This window comes from Lepidochelys kempii, chromosome 2 (genome assembly GCF_965140285.1).
Source record: "Lepidochelys kempii isolate rLepKem1 chromosome 2, rLepKem1.hap1, whole genome shotgun sequence".
NCBI classification, from domain to species: domain Eukaryota; kingdom Metazoa; phylum Chordata; order Testudines; family Cheloniidae; genus Lepidochelys; species Lepidochelys kempii.
In genome coordinates this window covers 113378730-113398262 of record NC_136381.1, presented here as the reverse complement: position 1 = coordinate 113398262, position 19533 = coordinate 113378730, and the positions used below count along the sequence as shown (strand labels likewise).

General features: G+C 40.8%; 1 protein-coding gene across 3 annotated transcripts in view; it reads left to right on the top strand.

Moving 5' to 3' along the window:
- The window catches only part of PHACTR1 (phosphatase and actin regulator 1), a 459703-nt gene that overhangs the window by 112771 nt on the left and 327399 nt on the right, over positions 1 to 19533 (top strand). For all 3 annotated transcript variants that reach the window (XM_073332014.1, XM_073332016.1, XM_073332013.1), the window contains exon 4: positions 9397 to 9465. In XM_073332014.1, the coding sequence (XP_073188115.1) occupies positions 9397 to 9465 (69 nt within the window). The remainder of the gene's footprint in view (positions 1 to 9396; positions 9466 to 19533) is intronic.

The following is a 19533-nucleotide window of genomic DNA, read 5'->3' as shown; positions in this document are numbered from 1 at the left end:
AAGTCCAGCCACTAGGAAGTTTGTGTGTCTACGTAAAAGAATAAATGGACACAAATCAGATGTCAAGAATTATAACATTCAAAAACCTTCAAAAACAGTCGGAGAATACTTCAACCTCTTTGGTCACTCGATTACAGACCTAAAAGTGGCCATTCTTCAACAAAAAGCTTGAAAGACAGACTCCAACGAGAGACTGCTGAATTGGAATTAATTTGCAAACTGGATACAATTAACTTAAGCTTGAATAAAGACTGGGAATGGATGGGTCATTACACAAAGTAAAACTATTTCCCCATGTTTATTCCCCCCCCCCTTTTTTCCTCAGACATTCTTGTCAACTGCTGGAAATGGCCCACTTTGATTATCACTACAAAAAGTCCCCCCCCCCCCTTCCTGCTGGTAATAGCTCACCTTACCTGATCACTCTCGTTACAGTGTGTATAGTAACACCCATTGTTTGTTGTTCTCTGTGTGTATAAATCTCCCCACTGTATTTTCCACTGAATGCATCCGATGAAGTGAGCTGTAGCTCACGAAACCTTATGCTCAAATAAATTTGTTAGTCTCTAAGATGCCACAAGTCCTCCTTTTCTTTTTGAGGATACAGGCTAACACGGCTGCTACTCTAAAACCTGTTCTATCTAGGTTATTCTTTCAGACATTTAAAACAAAAAAAAGTAAAAAGCATTAAATTATGGCTCCATGACATAATCTTCATTAGGCCACTGTTTACTGTTTTTAGGTAGCTACTTTGGCACTGATCCAGAATGTCAACTGTTTCTATGACACAGTACTAAATTGAAAGCACATTCTAGGATGGTGATGATGACACATAGTTAGTCTCTTCTCACCCCCTGACCTTCATCAACACATTTATCATGTCACCAATGACAATGTAAAATGATCATTTGATCTGAGTGAAGGAGTGCTGCTGCTGCTGTGGGATGTGAATTTGTTTCTTTATGACCCTGCTAAAGACAAAGAGCCACGTCAGCATAGCTCCACTGGGCTTGATCTACCCAAGATGAAGATCTGGCCCAAAGGATCCAGCCAGCAAGATGAGACTTTTCTAAAGATACTTATCCCTTTTAAATTTATTTTTGAATATTTTAAAACTACCAATATAGAGACTAAAATAAATAGTAGACATCACTCCAGATTCTCCCTTAACAACAACTGAATAATAAGTGGTTACAATGGGTCCACATAACAAGCCCAGGAAACAGTAATGAACAGAATGAAGACATGACAAGACAGTACGTACTGGATAATGGTTACTGAAGAGAGGCCATGGAAGTAAGGAGTTGCCGTAGTGCCTAGGATACTTTTAAAGTAATTTCTTTTAGAGTGGCAGATGCTTTTGTATACCTCAGATGGCTTTGTTTTGCATTTCCTATTTGTGAAGATGAGTGCATATCAATTCATCAATTTGGGTTGAATTTCTTAACAATAAGCTCTGCATACTGCATCAAATGTTTCTTTGTATTTGCTGGCATAGTTTAGTTCTGATTCTACTGAAGCTCAAGTCAGCAAAGTGGGATCATGTTAGCTTACTGAATCTTATGACTGCATTTCAGGTGTGAACCCAGAGATAAAAGGACTGAAGAAGAACTGTTTATCATGGCTAATGGCACTTAACTGCATCTCTCACAAATTCAATTGTTTTCACTCATCTTCAAACTTTTTCCTGGCGTGAAAAGCTTATTTCCACCATTTTTTAATAGCTCCGGTAGATTTGCTCAGGGCATTGTATTAACTGGGATTCAAGAGTTTGTTTGACACCCTAGTGAGAATAAGCTGTGCCACAAATGATGAGCTTGAGACATAGCTGGCTAAAATAGACCTTCTTTGTGAAGTACAAAAACAAGCATTCTGCTACTCAAATGAAGTAATCACCAAAAGAAATAAAGATGTATCCCTCCATAGGTGGAGTAGTGTAAGAAAATATGATGGTGCTTTGGTAATGGAAAGGGGCATTTGCTTTCATGCATTGTGCCTGTGTCTTTTAAAAGCTTTTTAAAAGATCAACATGAGCAATCAAGTGGCATGGAGATGTATTGAGAATGAAATACCCCTAGCCTCGTTCCAGTCATGGATGACCCAGCAGCGTCAGGGAGCTAGTATTTTGGAAAACAGGAGGATGGCAGGGAGCAGCAACATCCTCAGCTGGTGTAAATAGATCCAGTTCCATGGAAGGCAAGAGGGCTGAGCCACTTTATACCAAGTGAGGATCTGGCCCAAAAGTTCCAAAATTAAGTCATGAAGTTACTTAATCATTATGCAGGTCTTGCTACAAAATATGTTCCCTGATCTGTCCAAAAGTCTGATTTCTACCTTCCCACCAACCCACCCCAGTAAAATTGTCTTCCAGGGCAAAGTACACTCCAATTCATTTTCCAGTGGTTGAAGAAGTAGGTGCCCTTGATGATGGGTTTATTTCCCTATGCCACTTTTGACCAAGATTTTGCTAACTCACTTGGAGCTCTGTACAAGACAATCATTCATCTGCATTTGATGTCCAGTCTGAATAGCTGGGGTGTTCCATGGGCAATGAGTAATCCATCTTTTCCAAGTAAGGATGAATAGGCAGCTTATAAAATTCACTTGCCCCTTTCTCTCTCCTTCCACTATACATCTGATCATGCCATCTAAATCCCAATCAATAACATTTTGAAACTTTTTTCCTCATTTTTTCTCTCCAAAAATGGGGAGACTGCAACATAAAAATCAGGCTGACACTGGCTTTAAGTTGTGCATGTACAACTGTGTACCTACTTTATGTGCACACCGCTGCATAAAAGTACAGAGATCACTGCCCATCTGGGTGTGCACAATCATTAGTACAATCACAGAATTGGTTCCATTGCGGTCATGCAATTATTCACACACACACACACACATATTCATACACATAATAGTGGTTTTGAAAAATCAGGCTAGTTTTTTCCACAACAACAATGAAAAAGTCACATCTGGACTCAGTCCCGGAGTCATTCCAGGCTGATGTGGTTTAAAAGAGGTTATATTGGAGGTACCCGAAAAATCAGGATCATAACTAGAAATACAAGTTCAGTTGCAAGTAGAATTGAAACAGTATGAACCTTCTTGACAAGTATAATTATCCAGTGCATTACAGTGGCAGTCTTATTTCCATTCGTTCCTCCAGCAGACAAGGCAGGTTGTGTGTCTTGCCACAGGAAAGGCGGGTGGTTCATTAGCACCACTTCATCTGTCAAGCATTCCAGCAGTGCTTGCACACTTCGGTTTCATTAAGGTTGCCTGCAGGGATTACGTACAGTATATTCTGGAAAGCAGAGGTTCAGTGGCTTGTTGGTTTCAGAGGGAGATTTTCAAAGGTATACATGAGAGGTAGGGGTGCAACTTCCACTGACTTTCAGTGGGAGGTGGGCACCTAACTGCCCTTTGTGTTTTTGTAAATCTAGGGTGACCAGATGTCCCAATTTTATAGGAACAGTCCCAATTTTTGGGTCTTTTTCTTATATAGGCTCCTGTTACCCGCCACCCGTCCCGATTTTTTCATATTTGCTGTCTAGTCACCCTATGTAAATCCCCCTGGCAGCCCGTAGAGGCCAAATCAGAACTTCTTTATCTGAACATGATTTGTGATTATTTATTGGAACTTGCATCAGAAACTTCCTGTAACCTCAGTGCTGGTGGACAGAATAGATTCTGAATCTGCAGTAGGTATAAAAATATCAAAGATGAAGCTGCCCAATTGCCTTTAAAAATTGAAACGATATTACTTTAAATAATTGTCAGAGAAAATGTGGTGATACTTTGTGATTGTGATCTATTGTTATTAGCTATTCATATTTTATTTTCTTGATAATCCACTGCAACTTTTAAGCTGATGTTTCTTTTAAAATAGCTTCAAGGGAGAAGAAGTATATGTTCAGTCACAGTGGTTTGATTTAAATCACCAATTTTAATAATGACATAAATCAGTAAGCAAGAAATCTTGATTTAAATAATTGATTTTAAACTTGGTTTGTATTTGTACTTTAGCTATTTTCCTAAAGAAAGTTTAATTCTCATTGGTTGCTATAACCATTTAAAATGTGTCAGCTTGCAACTAAATACAGTCTTTAAACTAAATTTTGTACTTCTTTTTGCTAACCAGGATACACTATATCTATAGATGTTTATTTAAGCAATTACATAGCTTAGCATATTTATTCAGATCCTTAATTGCTACAGTATTATGTTAGAAAATGGTGAATGACACATTTTCTGTTTACTAGATGAAGATAATTTAGTGGTGATAAAGTTTTTGGATGAAAATTGGAATTCATTAAAAATGCACAAAAGCAGCCTTTTAAAATTGTTGATTAGTTACTGTGGCAAATTGCCAGCACTACTATAATGGGTCTCATGCTTTCTCTTCTTGGGGGGGAGGGGTTCAGAGCACTGTTTATTGCCCCTGAACTGAGGTATTAACTGCCCCACTAGTGTCCTAGAGGAGGGGAGTGGAGAGGGAGGGACCCGGGCCCGCCCTCTACTCCGGGTCCCAGCCCAGGGGCCCTAGAGATAGCGGTAAACCACTAGAACTAGCGGTTTCTTCCCCTGGGCTACTTCCCTGTCCTGCCCTTCAGCTTGTGGGGCTTCCTGCCCTCCCTCTGCACAAACCAGGTGTCCATTTGCCTAGGGTCTTGGTCGTCTTAGCCCACCGCCACACTTCTCCAAACTGCTCTCTGCTCCAACACCAATCCACTCTGCTTCAACTCCTCCTCTTGTCTGATTGAAGCAGGGGATTTTTATCATGTGACTGGCTGCAGGTGCTTTAATTAATTTATAGCAAAATTTCTTCCATCTACAGGGAATAAGGCTCCCTTCTAACACTCTCCTGCTGCCCTCTGGCCATGCTGTATCACATTACATAAAACTACCTTAAATTTCAGGATATGTGAGGGGGGAAAAGGATGTTAATCAAAACATGCTTTGCATTTAAAACGAACTGAATCATTAAACAAAGGAAGCATTAACTGTAGTTAGTGGATTGTTTCTGGTTGCTATGGTCATGAGATGCCTATCTTCATCTTTAGGTGCCTAAATACCTTTGAAGATCTGGTCCCATGTCCATCTAGTATTTAGAAATAGTAGATCTCATCTTCTCCCACATTATTTTTATTCCTAGATTGGAAAAGAAATACATGCTTTCTTGCTTTTTCAGCTCCCAATTGGTTTCTCAACATGGGATGAATTAGTCTTGGATTGCCATAAAGAAGTGCACATTTCTAATTACCAATGACTGAGTTAAAATCAAATAGTATATTTTTTAAATCTTGCTATGAAGCATCTGGTGCTGGCAAGTGTTGGAGACAATATACTGGACAAGATGAACCTTCAATCTGATCCATTCTGGCAATTGCTATGTTCCTGTCATCAGTACAGATTTCTTTCTCCCCCATGTGTGCATGCGCACACACATGTATACACACACTTTTCATTTAAACATTAATAAAGTCAGAAATTCTTTCAACTAAAGCCTAAAGTTATTGGTCAATATTTTTAATAGTGCAATATTAACAACTCCATATTAATTTATCCACTTGTTCTTCATGTCTGCACTATTTTAAACCATTAGGATTTTGGTGCATATAAATGTCAGTGTTGATAAAATATGTAACATTTAATTATTTTGGCCCATAATTGTAACATAATATATGAAATGTTTCTGGCATTAAGACTCAGACTTAGTAAAAATAAGATAATCTCTCAAGCTTCATCCACATACCAAACTCCACTCACTTGTGATGGCACAATAGACTTTTTTTCTGCAAACCTTTGTAATAGGTCATTCTTTTCTTTGCAAGTTATGATCATTGGTGAAATCAGGTTCTTTGCAGAGAAGATATAGATAGGCTCTGTTGGTTTATCCAGGATTCTTGATTATAGCAACCATAGTCTCCCAATGGTCTGTGATTCACAGGTTGTATGCAATAAGGCTATATCTGGTTTTATACATACCCAGAGATCCACCACTTGTGGTTCTGACCCATAAGCATCTTGATTGCTTATGGCACCTGTGGTTGCAGCCATGCAATTAATGATAGCATGATCATTGCCTCACTTAATGAAGGGAGGTTGCTAGCCGTTCTCAATAAAATAATCATTATTTATCTTACGTATTATTGTGTTTAACTAGTTAAAATTATGTCAAACAAACCAGATTTGGCCCAGTCATCCCCTCAGACTTAAATAGGAATTCCACACACATGCATTTCAGATGACAATTGGACCAATACAGCCAGATGTTTAGCTAGTGGAAATCAGCATTGACTTCAGTGTAGTTCCACTGATTTACACCGAGTGTCTACCCATTGTTTCTGTATTTGTACAACTACTGCACATATAATTTCTCAGCAAACAACTTAACTTCCTGAGCTCCAAGTAGTATGTCAATTGCTCAGAGCAGGCTACCACAAATATTAATTTTGCTGTTGTCAGACTGTAGAGAGTGTAAAATCAACAACATGGGTAAATGTCATGTTTGACAGTAATATTTAAATGATCTCCCCACTTCCTCTTTAATATAAAGCCTGATGGTAGCTGTGTTTAACTGTTCTAGGAATTGTGCCCAGAAGGACTCATTATGTGAGTAAAGGACTTTTAAATACAAAAGCACTAAACATCTATTTTCCTGAATAAAATTCTGGAAAGAGGAACATTGCAGAGGAGCAAACTCAACCTTGACTTCAAATAAAACTTTGTGATGAGTACACAGCTACACTGGAGCATTTCAGCATATTTTTATCTCTTCAGCCGATCTGCACCATATTGTATTTTACTAATGCTTTCTCCTTTCTGCTTGATTGTATTGCTATGCTGTGACCTTGAACCTTAGGTGGAGAGTTGATGAGTTTGTGGAGAGGTCCTGGATGTACGTCTCATCTGCTCTGGGATCACCCTATATAATGAGGGTATTTAGCTGTAGAGTGAATAGACAGGGGAAACAACAGAATGAGACATTGCTAACCTAGTGAATCAGGATTACAAACACATGTCAAATGTTCAGTGATTGTTTTCTTAAGAACTGTAACATACTGTATTCTATATCCTGGTGAAGAGGGTTTTCAAAGCTTTTAAAGATGGAGGCTGTAGCGGTACAATATACCAGATGAAATACCTGATTTTGTTTCATTCCTTTTTCTCATTGCAAGAGTGTGTAATCAGATCTGTGTTTATTGCACTGAAAAGGATTAGAAGAATCCAGCTATCTATTTCTAAAACAATGTGGAGAAACTTTGAGGTTAATTATTCCATTTATGTATATCAGGGAAGGCAGGTAGTAGTATTGGGGGCAGGGGTGGATACTAGAAACCCATGACCTCTTGCTTCTGAAATCTATACAGACTTTTGCATTGACTTGAGTGTCCTGGCCCTTTCCAGGGATACCATAACATGACATTGTTGCATATGTGATCTTTATAAGACTAAAGCAGCACAGAGTTTTTAAACTACATTTTAAGAAGATGTTGATGTCAAATCAAGGGTCAGACAGACCATTTGGATAGCATCATAATTAATTTGGATCATTAGGACTTTAATTCTTCAGTATTCTCCAAATCCTTTACCTGAAATGCAAATATTTCCCTTCTTTATATCCCCCTGATCTCAGACTTTTTACCATTTGTAATTTATGGGATACCTGAATCTCACCTCAGCAGTAGAGGCAGGAAGCTGGTAGAGACTAACTCTTCACTGCAGAGTTAACTCAAACTCTTACTCAGGTGTTGTCCCTAACCCACATTCTGCCAACACATACAAACTGTCTCACCCAACTTCATTGGAGCTAGGTAGAAGATGTACTAGCACTTGGGTGCCACTTTAACTCAGGCTGGTAATCTATCCCCTTTCTAATAAGAATGTAAGGTAAGAGAACTGCAAACGTTGCACAACGGGTCAAATTCATTTCTGGCATAACTCTAGTTCGTGGAGATCTACCAGAAATGAATTCTCATTGCCTCCATGTAAAAGTACTGATTGTTGGACAGTGGCTGACAAAGCCTGCCATCCTGGCTTTTTCTTACCGACTTCAAGTAAAGCTACTGTGGCAAGTACTAATGAGGGAGCCTCCTGTCTAATCCTATTGTCCATATAAATACTTGGTTAGCTATATAATGGAAGGAAAATTAAAAACAAAAAGAAATGAGAGGGAAGGAGCAAATTAGCTGGCTAATGATCATTATCATTATTAGTCAAAATTACAGCTCTTCGGGATCCAATCTCCTATTTTCAAGGAGTACCAAACAAATGATGATGTCATGGGGGTCAGGGGGAAGGGTGGGTCATTAAAGGTAGGTTGAAAAACAATTTGATATATTACACTAATAAATAAAGGACATTAATTAATTAGGCTTGATTCTGTAATGGGTCTCAGTGTGGGTGCAGGGCTGTGTCCATACAGAGCTCCTGGCAGGATCACGGTCTTAGTAACTAACAATAGTAAAATGTGTATTTAAATGAGAATTAACTGTCACAGGCCCGTTCAGTTGGAATTTTTCATTTTCTATACAGCAATCTCTCCTATTAACTATAAGATTTAATAAGGCACAATATTACCCTATTCATTCTTATATATGTAACCCACACAGCTCCTGGTGTGGTGTTCAGTGCCCATCTAAGTGGCACTGAGACCACTTAGAGAGAAAGATTAATGAGTCTGCTTTAACAGCCATGTGGCTTTTAACTCATGCAGTTGGGGCTCATGCACTAAGCTCCACAGATCCCAGGTTTGATTCCGCCCACCCATGACCAGGGTCTGTCGGTGTTGCATATAATTATAATGTTGTTGTGTAATATGTTAAATTCTACTATACAACAAGGATAGAATTTTAGCAAATGATAGCCCAGAAAAATGAAATCTTGTTTCCTTCATGTTAACACTGTAAACTGAAAACATTGTTCATCTCGGAGCTGCCTCTGGTTTGTCTATGACTTTCTGCTAGTGGTATGCTTCATAATGAACACAATAGTCCTGGTACAGTCTCAAAGGAGTCATACACAAAGGAACTATCACCCCTCAACTCTGTGCAGGAGGTGCCTTTACAGGCCAAAATCACATTGGCCTTTTTTGCTCCCCACTGTCAACCCTGGTCTCCTTTTGGATTACTGCTTTCCAGATTTCTCCCAATGTGCGTTGGGTTATTTTTACCCAGGTGTATTACATTAAATTGCATTTTCCATCATGAATTACATTGAGTCATTTCCTACCCATATTTCTAACTGCTGTGTAACTTTGCAGAATTTCTCTGTCCTCACTGATATTTGCAACAACTTCCAGTTTAATGCCATCCGCAAATTGAATTAATGTGCTGTTTGCTCCACCTTCCAGACCATTAACAAAGATGATAAAAATATTTCCTGTGATTTCAGAGAGATCATATGAAGCAGAGATGGGAAACGACCTTCTAAGTTATCTGCTCCATTCCCCTTTCAATGAAGGTGCGTTCCATTCATTATATCGTTTGTATTGCCTGCAGCATGATACAACTAATTTACGTCAAAAATCTTGTACTGTGTGGTTTGTCCAGCCAATCAGCTTTCATTTGTGGTAGGCTTTAACTCACTGTAGGACTCAGGAAAGAGACACACGGTTCTATTACATTGATAAACTGTGTGGGATTCAATGCTGTGAAAAAGTCTTCCTCATTCTTAAAAGGAAACAGAAATTTACTTGTAATTACACATTGTAAAATAGAAAAAAATAGACTTCAAAGTGTCTGTCTCTGGACACAAATGCCCAGATACCATGATGGATAGGGAATTTGATATAGGGTTATGTATGTATGTTTGTTTTTCAGTTTCAAATAAGGGCTTATTCATTCTTCTAGGCATTTTACGATCTTGAAACAATATCAAAATAATTTAACAATATCTACAATATAATCGAGTTGAATGCACACATTATGCAGGCTTGCCCACCTCCTCGAAAGCCTAACAAGCCTTGTCCAACATGTATTCTTCAAACTGCCCCCCTTCCTCATACTTACTGGGGGAGGGGTGAATTTTTGCATGGGCCTGGAAGCTTAGCAGAGTTGGGCTCCAGTGTGCCAAGAACTAGAGCAAATTACAGAGATGAAGAACCCATACAGGAAAAAGTCCTGCTAGCAGCCACCCATCACTTAAATCAAGATGATTGTATCTTGAGCCTGTGAGGGGGGTGGATATATCCCACATCAGATAGGAAAGGGTTAAAGAGCAGCCTTGAGGTCAGTTAACCCCACTCTACTATACCTGTTCTGAGTGTTAGATTTAAGATGAGAAAAGCCCAGAAGTTGAGGGCTGTTGGAAAAGGAGAGCAGATAAGCTGTTCCTCTGTGGGGCAAGGAGCTTGGCTCAGACCAGGGGTGCTGGAACAATTTGTATAGTGGGGGTGATGAGAGCCATTGAACCAAACTGTAAACCCTGTATATAATGGAAACCACTTCAATCCAGGGGTTGCGGCAGCACTCCTAGTTCCAGCACCTATGCATGGCCCAGACCAGGGATTATAGAAGGACTATGGCTTGCTAGAGCCTTTGCAAAGAGGGTAGGCCTGGCCTGGCCTGGATGGCTGATTAGAGAAAAGCCAAGGATCCAGTCTCTAAGTGGGAAGTCAAGCTGTTGTAGCTAGGAGCCTGCCTGTGAGGGCTGAAGGCTGGGCTCGCTGGACTGTTTTGTATGTTTTGTTTTCTATGTTTGTTTGGCTTTGAACTAAGTGTCTCTGTTACCCCAAAAGAGGTTGAGTGCTTTAAAGTAGCTTGGCTGGAGTAGGCCAAAGAGTATTGTGTGGAAACTGATGCCAGTCCCAGCAAATATTGCACCCGTCATGAGGGGACACTGAGGGACAAAGAGAAACTATCCCAGAGTCCCTCGCCTAGCCCAGCTGTATCATTGCCACACAAGGAAAGAAGCAGTCTCTCAGGCTGCCTGGTTCTAAACCACATATAGTGGTTAAAATGGTTAAAACTGACGCTTTGGATTCTACCTGGAAACTAACAACCAGCTAATACAGTCTATGAAGTACTGGTGGTCTGTGATCTTGATGTGATGCTCCACTGAATAAGTTATTAGCTGGATTCTTCACTAGCTTCACTTTCTGAACCATCTCTGGGTGTAGCTCCATATCAATCACATTGTAATAGTCTAGTCTCGGTGTTACAAAGGCTGCCTTTCACCTCTAGGCTGTCTGTTCTAATTCATCTCAGGTTGGTAGCCATTATTGTTTGATGGTTGGTCAATGGGCCTGTTCTGAGATATATTAAAGGTCTCATTCCAGAGGACCAGCATCTTCCCCATAACCAACATTTTAATTGTCACTCTTGTTGGCAGTTTCAATAGCAAGGCCAGAGACCAAATGGATGTGGAGACTGAACTTTTCTCTCCCTTTAAAACTTTGCTTGCTTGCTTGCTGATTGACTGATTGATAACGCCTAGGAGCCTTTACTTTGCTTCTCTTATTGTTTCCAATCAGGAGAGGGAGCAAAAGTATCCAAATATTCTGAGAAGAACTTCTCTTGTTTTATTTCACACCCAACTCAAACTAGGAACACTGGTAATCCAGCTCACATGCTCTCTCACACGTTCACAAACCACATTCTTGCATGTATTCCAATCTGTTTCCTTGAACCAAAAAAGGCTAGACTGAAAAAAACTCCTATATTCTTATCTAGACTGAACAGCTAAGTTTTCTGAGATTTAACTTAGTCATCCCTCCCCCCAATAGTCTGTGTCCAAGTTAACATGCTTCATAATCTAATCATATATACCTGTGCTATCAAAAGTGCCAATTTTTCAAAGGTTAGATCAAATAACTAATTCTTTTTTGAGCAAATTGCATTTCTCTCCATTTGCTTTCCATTTGCTTTATGTTGTAAAAACTTTCAAAGTCATCTAACTGCTTATCTGATTGTTAATAGGGTTGTCACTCAAAAACCTAGGAAGAGCAAGTTTAGCAGCAATGTTAGCATTTAAATAATGCTGGAAAATAAAAGGTGCAAAGCCATCAGATCATGACTATGTAAAAGCTGTGCATTTAGGAAGATCATCAGCAGTGGTGCAAGTAGAAATCATTTCTTGCTGGCATGCTGCACTCATGGGAGAGACACAAAGGGGGGGCCTGTGACCCTCCCACATGACTCCTCCCAGCCCAGGGCCCCAGGCTCTCCCCATCCCCTCCCCATGATCCACATCCCACATTACCGGGGAGGGGGCTCCGTCCTCCTCCCACTGCGCTGGAGATGTCTGTTGTACAGACCCCAGGCAGGAGGATTCAGGAGATGTGGCTGTGTGGAAGGGCTGGGGGTGGGGCTGGGGGCTCTACAGCAGCCACGCCAGAGGTGCTGCCGGCATTCTGCTTCTTTCCCCACTGCGGTTCTCTGTGGGGAAAGGAGCAAAAGCGCGGCTGCTGTACTGCCCCCAACCCTGTTCTCCAAAGGGGATTCTGTACAGATGGAGGAGATGCAGCTCCATGGAAAGGCAAGGAGCGGGGTGGGGCTGGGCTCCTCTTCTGTCTTTCTGGTATGCTATACCAACTATAAATGTCTTACTGGTACAGCGTACCGGACCAAACCACCGTACTTGCACCACTGATCATCAGTTTTTAATGTTAGAAGATGTTTAATATTACGTGTTTGTCCGTGTCAAATGTTTCTTCTTTGCTGTTTCTACAAACTAGATCCATTTGAAGGCATATAGCTGCAAAATCAGCTGATTTTGTACCTATCTTGACAACTTAAAACAACGTTGAGACTTTTCTCCATTGAGAATTAACAAGTGGGAATGGGTGTGTGTGGGGGGGTATATTTAAAGATTTTTCCTTATCCCTAATAGATTCTGGATCCCTATCTAATCTAGTGCTGCTTTCTGGTGGGAGTGAACATTACACCACAGTAGTCAAGGAGAAAGGACAACTGACTCCCTCCCTCCCTTGCATCCTGGGATCTCCCAAGGTCTGGCACATTCTCCTCATCATAAGTCTTTGCTTTGCCCCTCCTAGCCTTCAGGCTAGTACCTTCCCCTTTCTGCAATATCAGGGTCAAGAAAAACTCTTCTGCTCCTCTGAGCTCCGTAAGGGCTAGGTATTAATGCTATTGCATTATACTGGTGCAGCTGGCCACCACCGGAAGGCTCTGTGCATGGAGAGGAGTCAGCCAGTTGCGCCTTGATGCCTCAAAGAGGTCACAGGCCCCCGCCATGACGAGCTCAAAAAAGAACACTAGATAGGGAGGGGACTGGTGTAGTTATGCCACAGGAAGTTATGGGGAGGCAAGAAAAGATCCCACTCCCAGCCCTCACACTTTCTAGAGATTTGTGAACTTCAGCCTAAAGTTTGCTTCCATGACACAATCTGAAATCAAGTGAATTGTATAAGGCTCAGTAAGCAGTCAGGAGAAGGCAGCACAGCATTGTATTAGCACTGAGTCTGCTCCAGATTCTGAAAATATTGGCTTCGCACTGAACATGCTCACCATAAACGTTAGCATAGTCACACCCCAAACAACATTGCCTCATCTCATTTGTGTAGTCATTCCCACACTAGTAACTTGATACCTACCCTCACCACTTTGCCTGATCTTAGATTGCATTCCTAAAGTAATGTTGATATATGTTTTTAGACTTCTAGCCCCTAGTGGCTGAAACCAACACAATACAAAAACTAGCACTCCAGTATGTACTAACAGAAAAAACACCTGAATGAACAATCTGCATGTAAACTGCTTTAAATGTAATATTTTCACAGCAAATACTGTTTCCAGTAATTGTGTTACTTTTTGTGGACCTTAGCTATAAAATACACACCTGAAAGCATTTTCTCTTCCATTCCTCCTATTTATTCCTGTTTTTTGAGTACGGAGTCTAATTGGTACAATACCTGTAGCACACTCTCAGTGCACTTCATCTTCCCCAATACGCCCACCCTTTGTCATTTGTATGGCTCGAATTATTCCATGCTGTCGCTCATTACCAAATACGGTGTCAAATGTAAGGATCTCTGAAGAAATAAAAATAGCACATGCAATGGGCCCACACCGAACTCTGACAAGCCAAGTACACAATTTTTTTCTCCCCCCACACCATCTTCAAAATGTTTCTGTAAAAATGTAAAGGCTCATTAGTGTTAATAAAGACTGTGGAATTTTCTACTGCAGTAATAAAGAAGAACACTTTGATTTGAAGTCATACAGCTTTTGTGTGAATGTAGCACGCACACAAGCTACAAGATTGCTAGCACTGGAGATTAAAATCCTCTATCCATAAAACAGAAGTGCGAGCGTCCTCCCTCTATCCAGGTGATGTTTATGAGCAGGATCATCTCTAGGATTGAGAGGATCATTCATTCATTCTCCGTGTTTACTCTATCCTTAACCTCCCTACTGAGCCTGCCTGTATGGGTGCCAGTTGGCTGCCAGTGGTGAGGGTGTTTTAGTTTCTGACCCATAGTGGGAGGGCTGAGTCTCTGGCCCACACATAGTAGGTGGATAAGTGGTTCATCTGCCAGCATGCATATGGTGTTGATAAATGATCTGTGGCCCATATTGTAAATGTTAGATTGGGTAAGGTAAGGAGTGTCTAGTTTATAGGTGAAGGATGAGGAGGGATACAAGAACAGAGTTAAGGCTAATGTTGGAACAATCTTCTAGTGTCTAGAGGTTGGCTGTGGTGTGGGATTGTTGCATTCCATAAACACTGTTTTAATGGGCAATATGTTCCCAACACTGACTTTCTTAATCAAGTCTTTTATCTGGGAATTTCATCCATTTTTTAAGTGGGGGGAGGGGGAGAACTACTCATAACTCAAAACTTGTTGAATGGATTTTGCATGTTGACTTAGTAAGACCAGTGTTGCAGACATACCGCTTGGGAGAGTTGAAAGTTGTGCTCGAAGAATTTGTAACTTCCATAAAGCATCCAGTGTTGTTGTTGGGGTATTACAATGGGTTACAAGTAACTGGTTTGAGCAGAGCCATATTTCAAACATCACTGAAATTACAAGTACCACCACCATCATCATCTGAAGAGGTCCGTTTTAATACTTTACACTCACCATTGTATCCTTAAGCATAGAGACTCTAAAAGTGGGTAGGCAAAACTGACACTTCATACCATGAACAGATTCCCCAAGCAAACATTTGTAATTTTTAATGACTGTTTAACCATGTTCTAAAACAGGGATTCTCAAGCTGGGGGTCAGGACCCCTCAGGGGGTCACGAGGTTATTCTATGGCAGGTCACGAGCTATCAGCTTCCATCACAAACCCCGCTTTGCATCCAGCATTTACAATGGGGTTAAATATATAAAAAAGTGTTTTTAATTTATAAAGGGGGGTCACGCTCCAGGGCTTGCTATGTAAAAGGGGTCACCAGTACAAAAGTTTGAGAATTACTGCAAGTGAATCTTGGATCATTCTATGTAAGTTTAGATATGAATAGGCCAGGTCTGTCCCAAAAGCCATAAAGTCTGACAGTCATGCCACCTTATCTCCTTAAACATAGTTGGAGTTCCTTGCTGGGGTCCAGTGATGTGAGCTGCCACCTCATCCCTCATAGATTTAACATGGTAGTGCATTCAAAATTTCTAGTCTTCAATGGTCAGCAGGGAAGAACATTTACCAGGATGGTCACAGAAACAACAGTAGTTTTGCATCTTTAGCCACGAGCTATATTACCTCATTTTGCCCTTGGTGTTGAAGAATCACCACTGGGGAGATGATACCCACCCTCATACACCCTGTCCACCTTGGAATAAGCATGGCAAAGGAGAGTAGTGCTGGGAAGAATGGTGGATGATCTGTGAATTTTCTTAGGTGTTTTAAAGCAAAAATCCCAGTGACAAAAAGCTCTAATAATAGATTTACATTTTGTAGTGTCTCATCACAAAGAATTTTTTTAATGTAAGCATAGATAGGGTGGAGCTTTTTAACTGTCACAGGATTTAACAGGGATACTACAATTGCTATGGAATATATCAGTCCTCCCAACATTAAAGAATTTGACTTTGAATAATTTTTAAAATATTAGCCAGTGTTCCCAATAGTGACCCAGTGTATGAGTTTTCCATGAGGCCTGACTATTAATGTTATTTTGACCTCTATTGACAATGTCGTTTCTGAGCTATGCAGGTGAAATTTTTGAAAAGTGAAAGGTTGCTACTTCCCTCCCTGAAGTCCTATCATTTGAAATCTCCCTTCCCACACTACGTGCCCCCCAAACTTGCCTCATACTAACCTGGAGATATTCAACGTATTATAATAATAAAGAAGAGGAGAAGGGAGGGTTTTCTAATCAGGCTTGCAAAAGAAACAGGTTCAGCTTTAATGGCAGAATTACTACCACTTTTCGTCTCTAGGTGTCAGTGCTCTTTACAAAGCATTATTCCTGTTTTAGAGGAATGTCTATGTCTTTCCCAAGGCCACACAGCAAGTCAGTGGCAAATAGAACAGAATCCGGGCTCCTGACTCTGTCTTGGACACTATCCGTTGGACCACACTGTAGTGTCACCATAACCCAGCATTCATGGGGTGGGGGAGAGAGAAAGCTATTATCACTTTATTTAATGGTATCAAACGGTTTCATCCACTTGAAATAGGTCCAATAACAAAAAAGAAGGTATCTATTTAATTAATTCATTAGCCTGGACATAACAAGGCTGGTAGATGCACTGGTTATACTGAGGCTTGTAGATGTACATCCAGGTCAGACCAAGTTAAGATGATTTGTAGAGCTTATGCAGTGTGATACAAAGCTCTTTAAATCAACTTATTTAAAGGTGAAGTCAGCCTGACGCATAGTGGCTGCCAATCACTAATCATACATTGACATGGGAAGTGCCCCTCACAGGTTGTTATCATCGTGCTGGAATTATGAGAGGGGAACTTGACAGGCTGACTCCATGCAAGTCCCTGGGTTTTTTCAGACTGGAAACAAAGAGAACATTTCAACAAGTTCTCAGATAATTAGCGAGAACAATGGGACTGCATTTTCTGGAAGCAGATGGGGAAAAAAAGATCAAAAATCCTTCCATTAAAAATAATCACATGGGAATCTTTTACAGGGATGTGCTAAGATTTTAATTATAAATGTCCTCATCTACAGCAATGCTATTATGGCCCAGCAAAGCTTCCTGATGTACTGGGGAATCAAACCTCTGTGGCCCTCTCTGGGTCAAGCTGCCCTCCCTATACCCACAATAGCAAAGATTAAAACAAAGAACTCCTGTGGTTCTGTAAGGGGCATAAACCAACCTTTAATTCAGGGGGTTAGGAATAAACTTTCCCTGGCAGCAGGAGATCCCATAACTAACTACTCCTCATCCCTGCTCTAGCTCACAGTGTGGATCCCACAGGGCTGCTCCTCCTTCTCCCTCTATGCCCTATTTCTGGGAAACCTCATTTGTAAACACAGCTTCTGCTGTCCCCTTTGACTCATCCCTCACTCTAGACCCGCACAGCCAGGCCACGTCTGAATCTTGTTACTCCTTTCTACGCAACATCTTTCTCACCTGGCCTTTCCTTTTTGCCTATGCAGCTAAACCTCTGGTTCAGACCCTCATTATCTCATCTCTGGATTGCTGATCTTGACAAATGCCATCTATCTGTTACTGTTACAAAGACAATTTACCTGGCTCATTGCCTTAACCATGTCTCTCTCACACATACCCCTTTGCAGCTTTGCCCTGGCTCATCCTTCTCAAACAATTTGTCTTCATTTTTAAGGCCCTTCCTGGCTTAGACCCACCCTCTGATATGGTACTGAGCTATCAACTCTATCCCAGCTCTGTAAATAATGCTGCCTTTATCCCCGTTAGTCCAATTTTTCATCAAACACCTTTGTGCTTCCTTCTCTGCTGCCCTTATTCATTGGAGGAGCTCCTGGCAAGGATCCAGAAAGCCACTACGTGATTTTCCTTCAAAACTCTCATTAAAACTTGTCTTTGCTGTGATGCCCACAAAACACTTAATAATTCTTAGGCAACTGGTGTGAAATGGCTTCCGTTAAGAACACTGTTCGTAATGATCTCACTGTTCCCATACTCTTTCCACTGTCTGTCTTTTATACCCTTCTGCTGTTCATTTTAAGATTGTAAGCACTTTGGGCCCAGAACAGTGATTGCTATACATGAATACTGTGACCAGCACAATGAGATCCGAATCCTGTAGGCACTAATACAATACAAACGAGAAATAACAATAAGAAATGCACACTTCCTTGCACTTCCCTGTGAAGCAGCTGCTAATGACCACTTTTGGAGACAGGCTAGATGGGCCACAGATCTGATCCAATATGGTAATCGCTATATACTGCGGGCTGGACTGCCTCTCCCTTGCACTGTGCAGATGGAATAGATTCTCTTCTCTGTTTTTAACTCCCTGCCTCCCTGTTTTTCTCTTTGTTTCATTCTCATTCTGTCATCCCTCTTTTTTCCCCTTTTTGCATCCTTCTGGGGATGGGAGGAGAGGTTCTTATTTTTAAGATTGTTTGCAAAGTCTCTCTGATGTAATCTTCACTTTGACTTTCCCTTGCTTCTATCAAGCTGGCCACTTGCTGCTGATCCATTAGCCTGTCTTCCCAGCTCAGAGGGCCGTTTTTGGGTCATAGTTGATGACCAGCCTTATCAATAATGCAGAAGCAGCAATATCAAGTGTACACTGTTCCCCACAACCAGACTCTCTGCCTCACACCCAAACAGGGCAGATAATAATAAAGAATAATCCTTTCATTCTTTGCTGACATGGCCTTCAAGATTTGTGCACTAGGGTTTAAAAGCTTTATATGAGAATTTGATGCTCAATCATCTGTATGATAATCTCTTCCAGATTCCTGAACTGCTGATGAATGTATTTGCTTAGACAGTTAATCTATGCAATTTTCATTTTTAAATACCTAGAGGACTCTTTGAGTTGCAGTCTATATACTTTCTCTGATCAGAAAAGTCCCCTTATCTGAATTCTTGTTTTTCAAATAGACTACAAGTACAATTTTTGGCTTTGAAGTTTTAAATTACATCCTATTCTGTAAATATCAAGATTTTTTTTTCTGGTTTCATTCTCTCCCCATGTCACTTCCCACCAAGACCTATATAGTGAACAAGTTCCCCTGATTTTTAACAACTTCCCAAGAAATTCACTTTCTCTGCACCAACTCCCTAGATACTGGTAATCGCCTGATTTCAGCAAAAGGGCATCATGATCAATGAGCATACACAACATTCAATGACAGGATCTTGCATTGTGATCCAGGTAGGAGTTCAGCTGTCTCACTCCAGTGGGGCTCTATCCAGGCTCTGTAATTTGCTTGTGCAAACTAAAATGCAGGATGAGGGTCATAATGTTAGTGGCACCCCTGTCAGTACTAGAGGGCCAGTCCTAAAGCCTTTACTCAAGGAAAACTCTCTCTCTCTCTCTTTCTTTTTTTTTTTTTTTTTAATTATTCCTCCCTCCCCACCCCACCCCCCATGGGAATTTTGCTTGAGAAGAGCATCAGGCACTAGATGTCAGAGTTGCTAACAAAATTTGCATGCGAGTTTTCAAC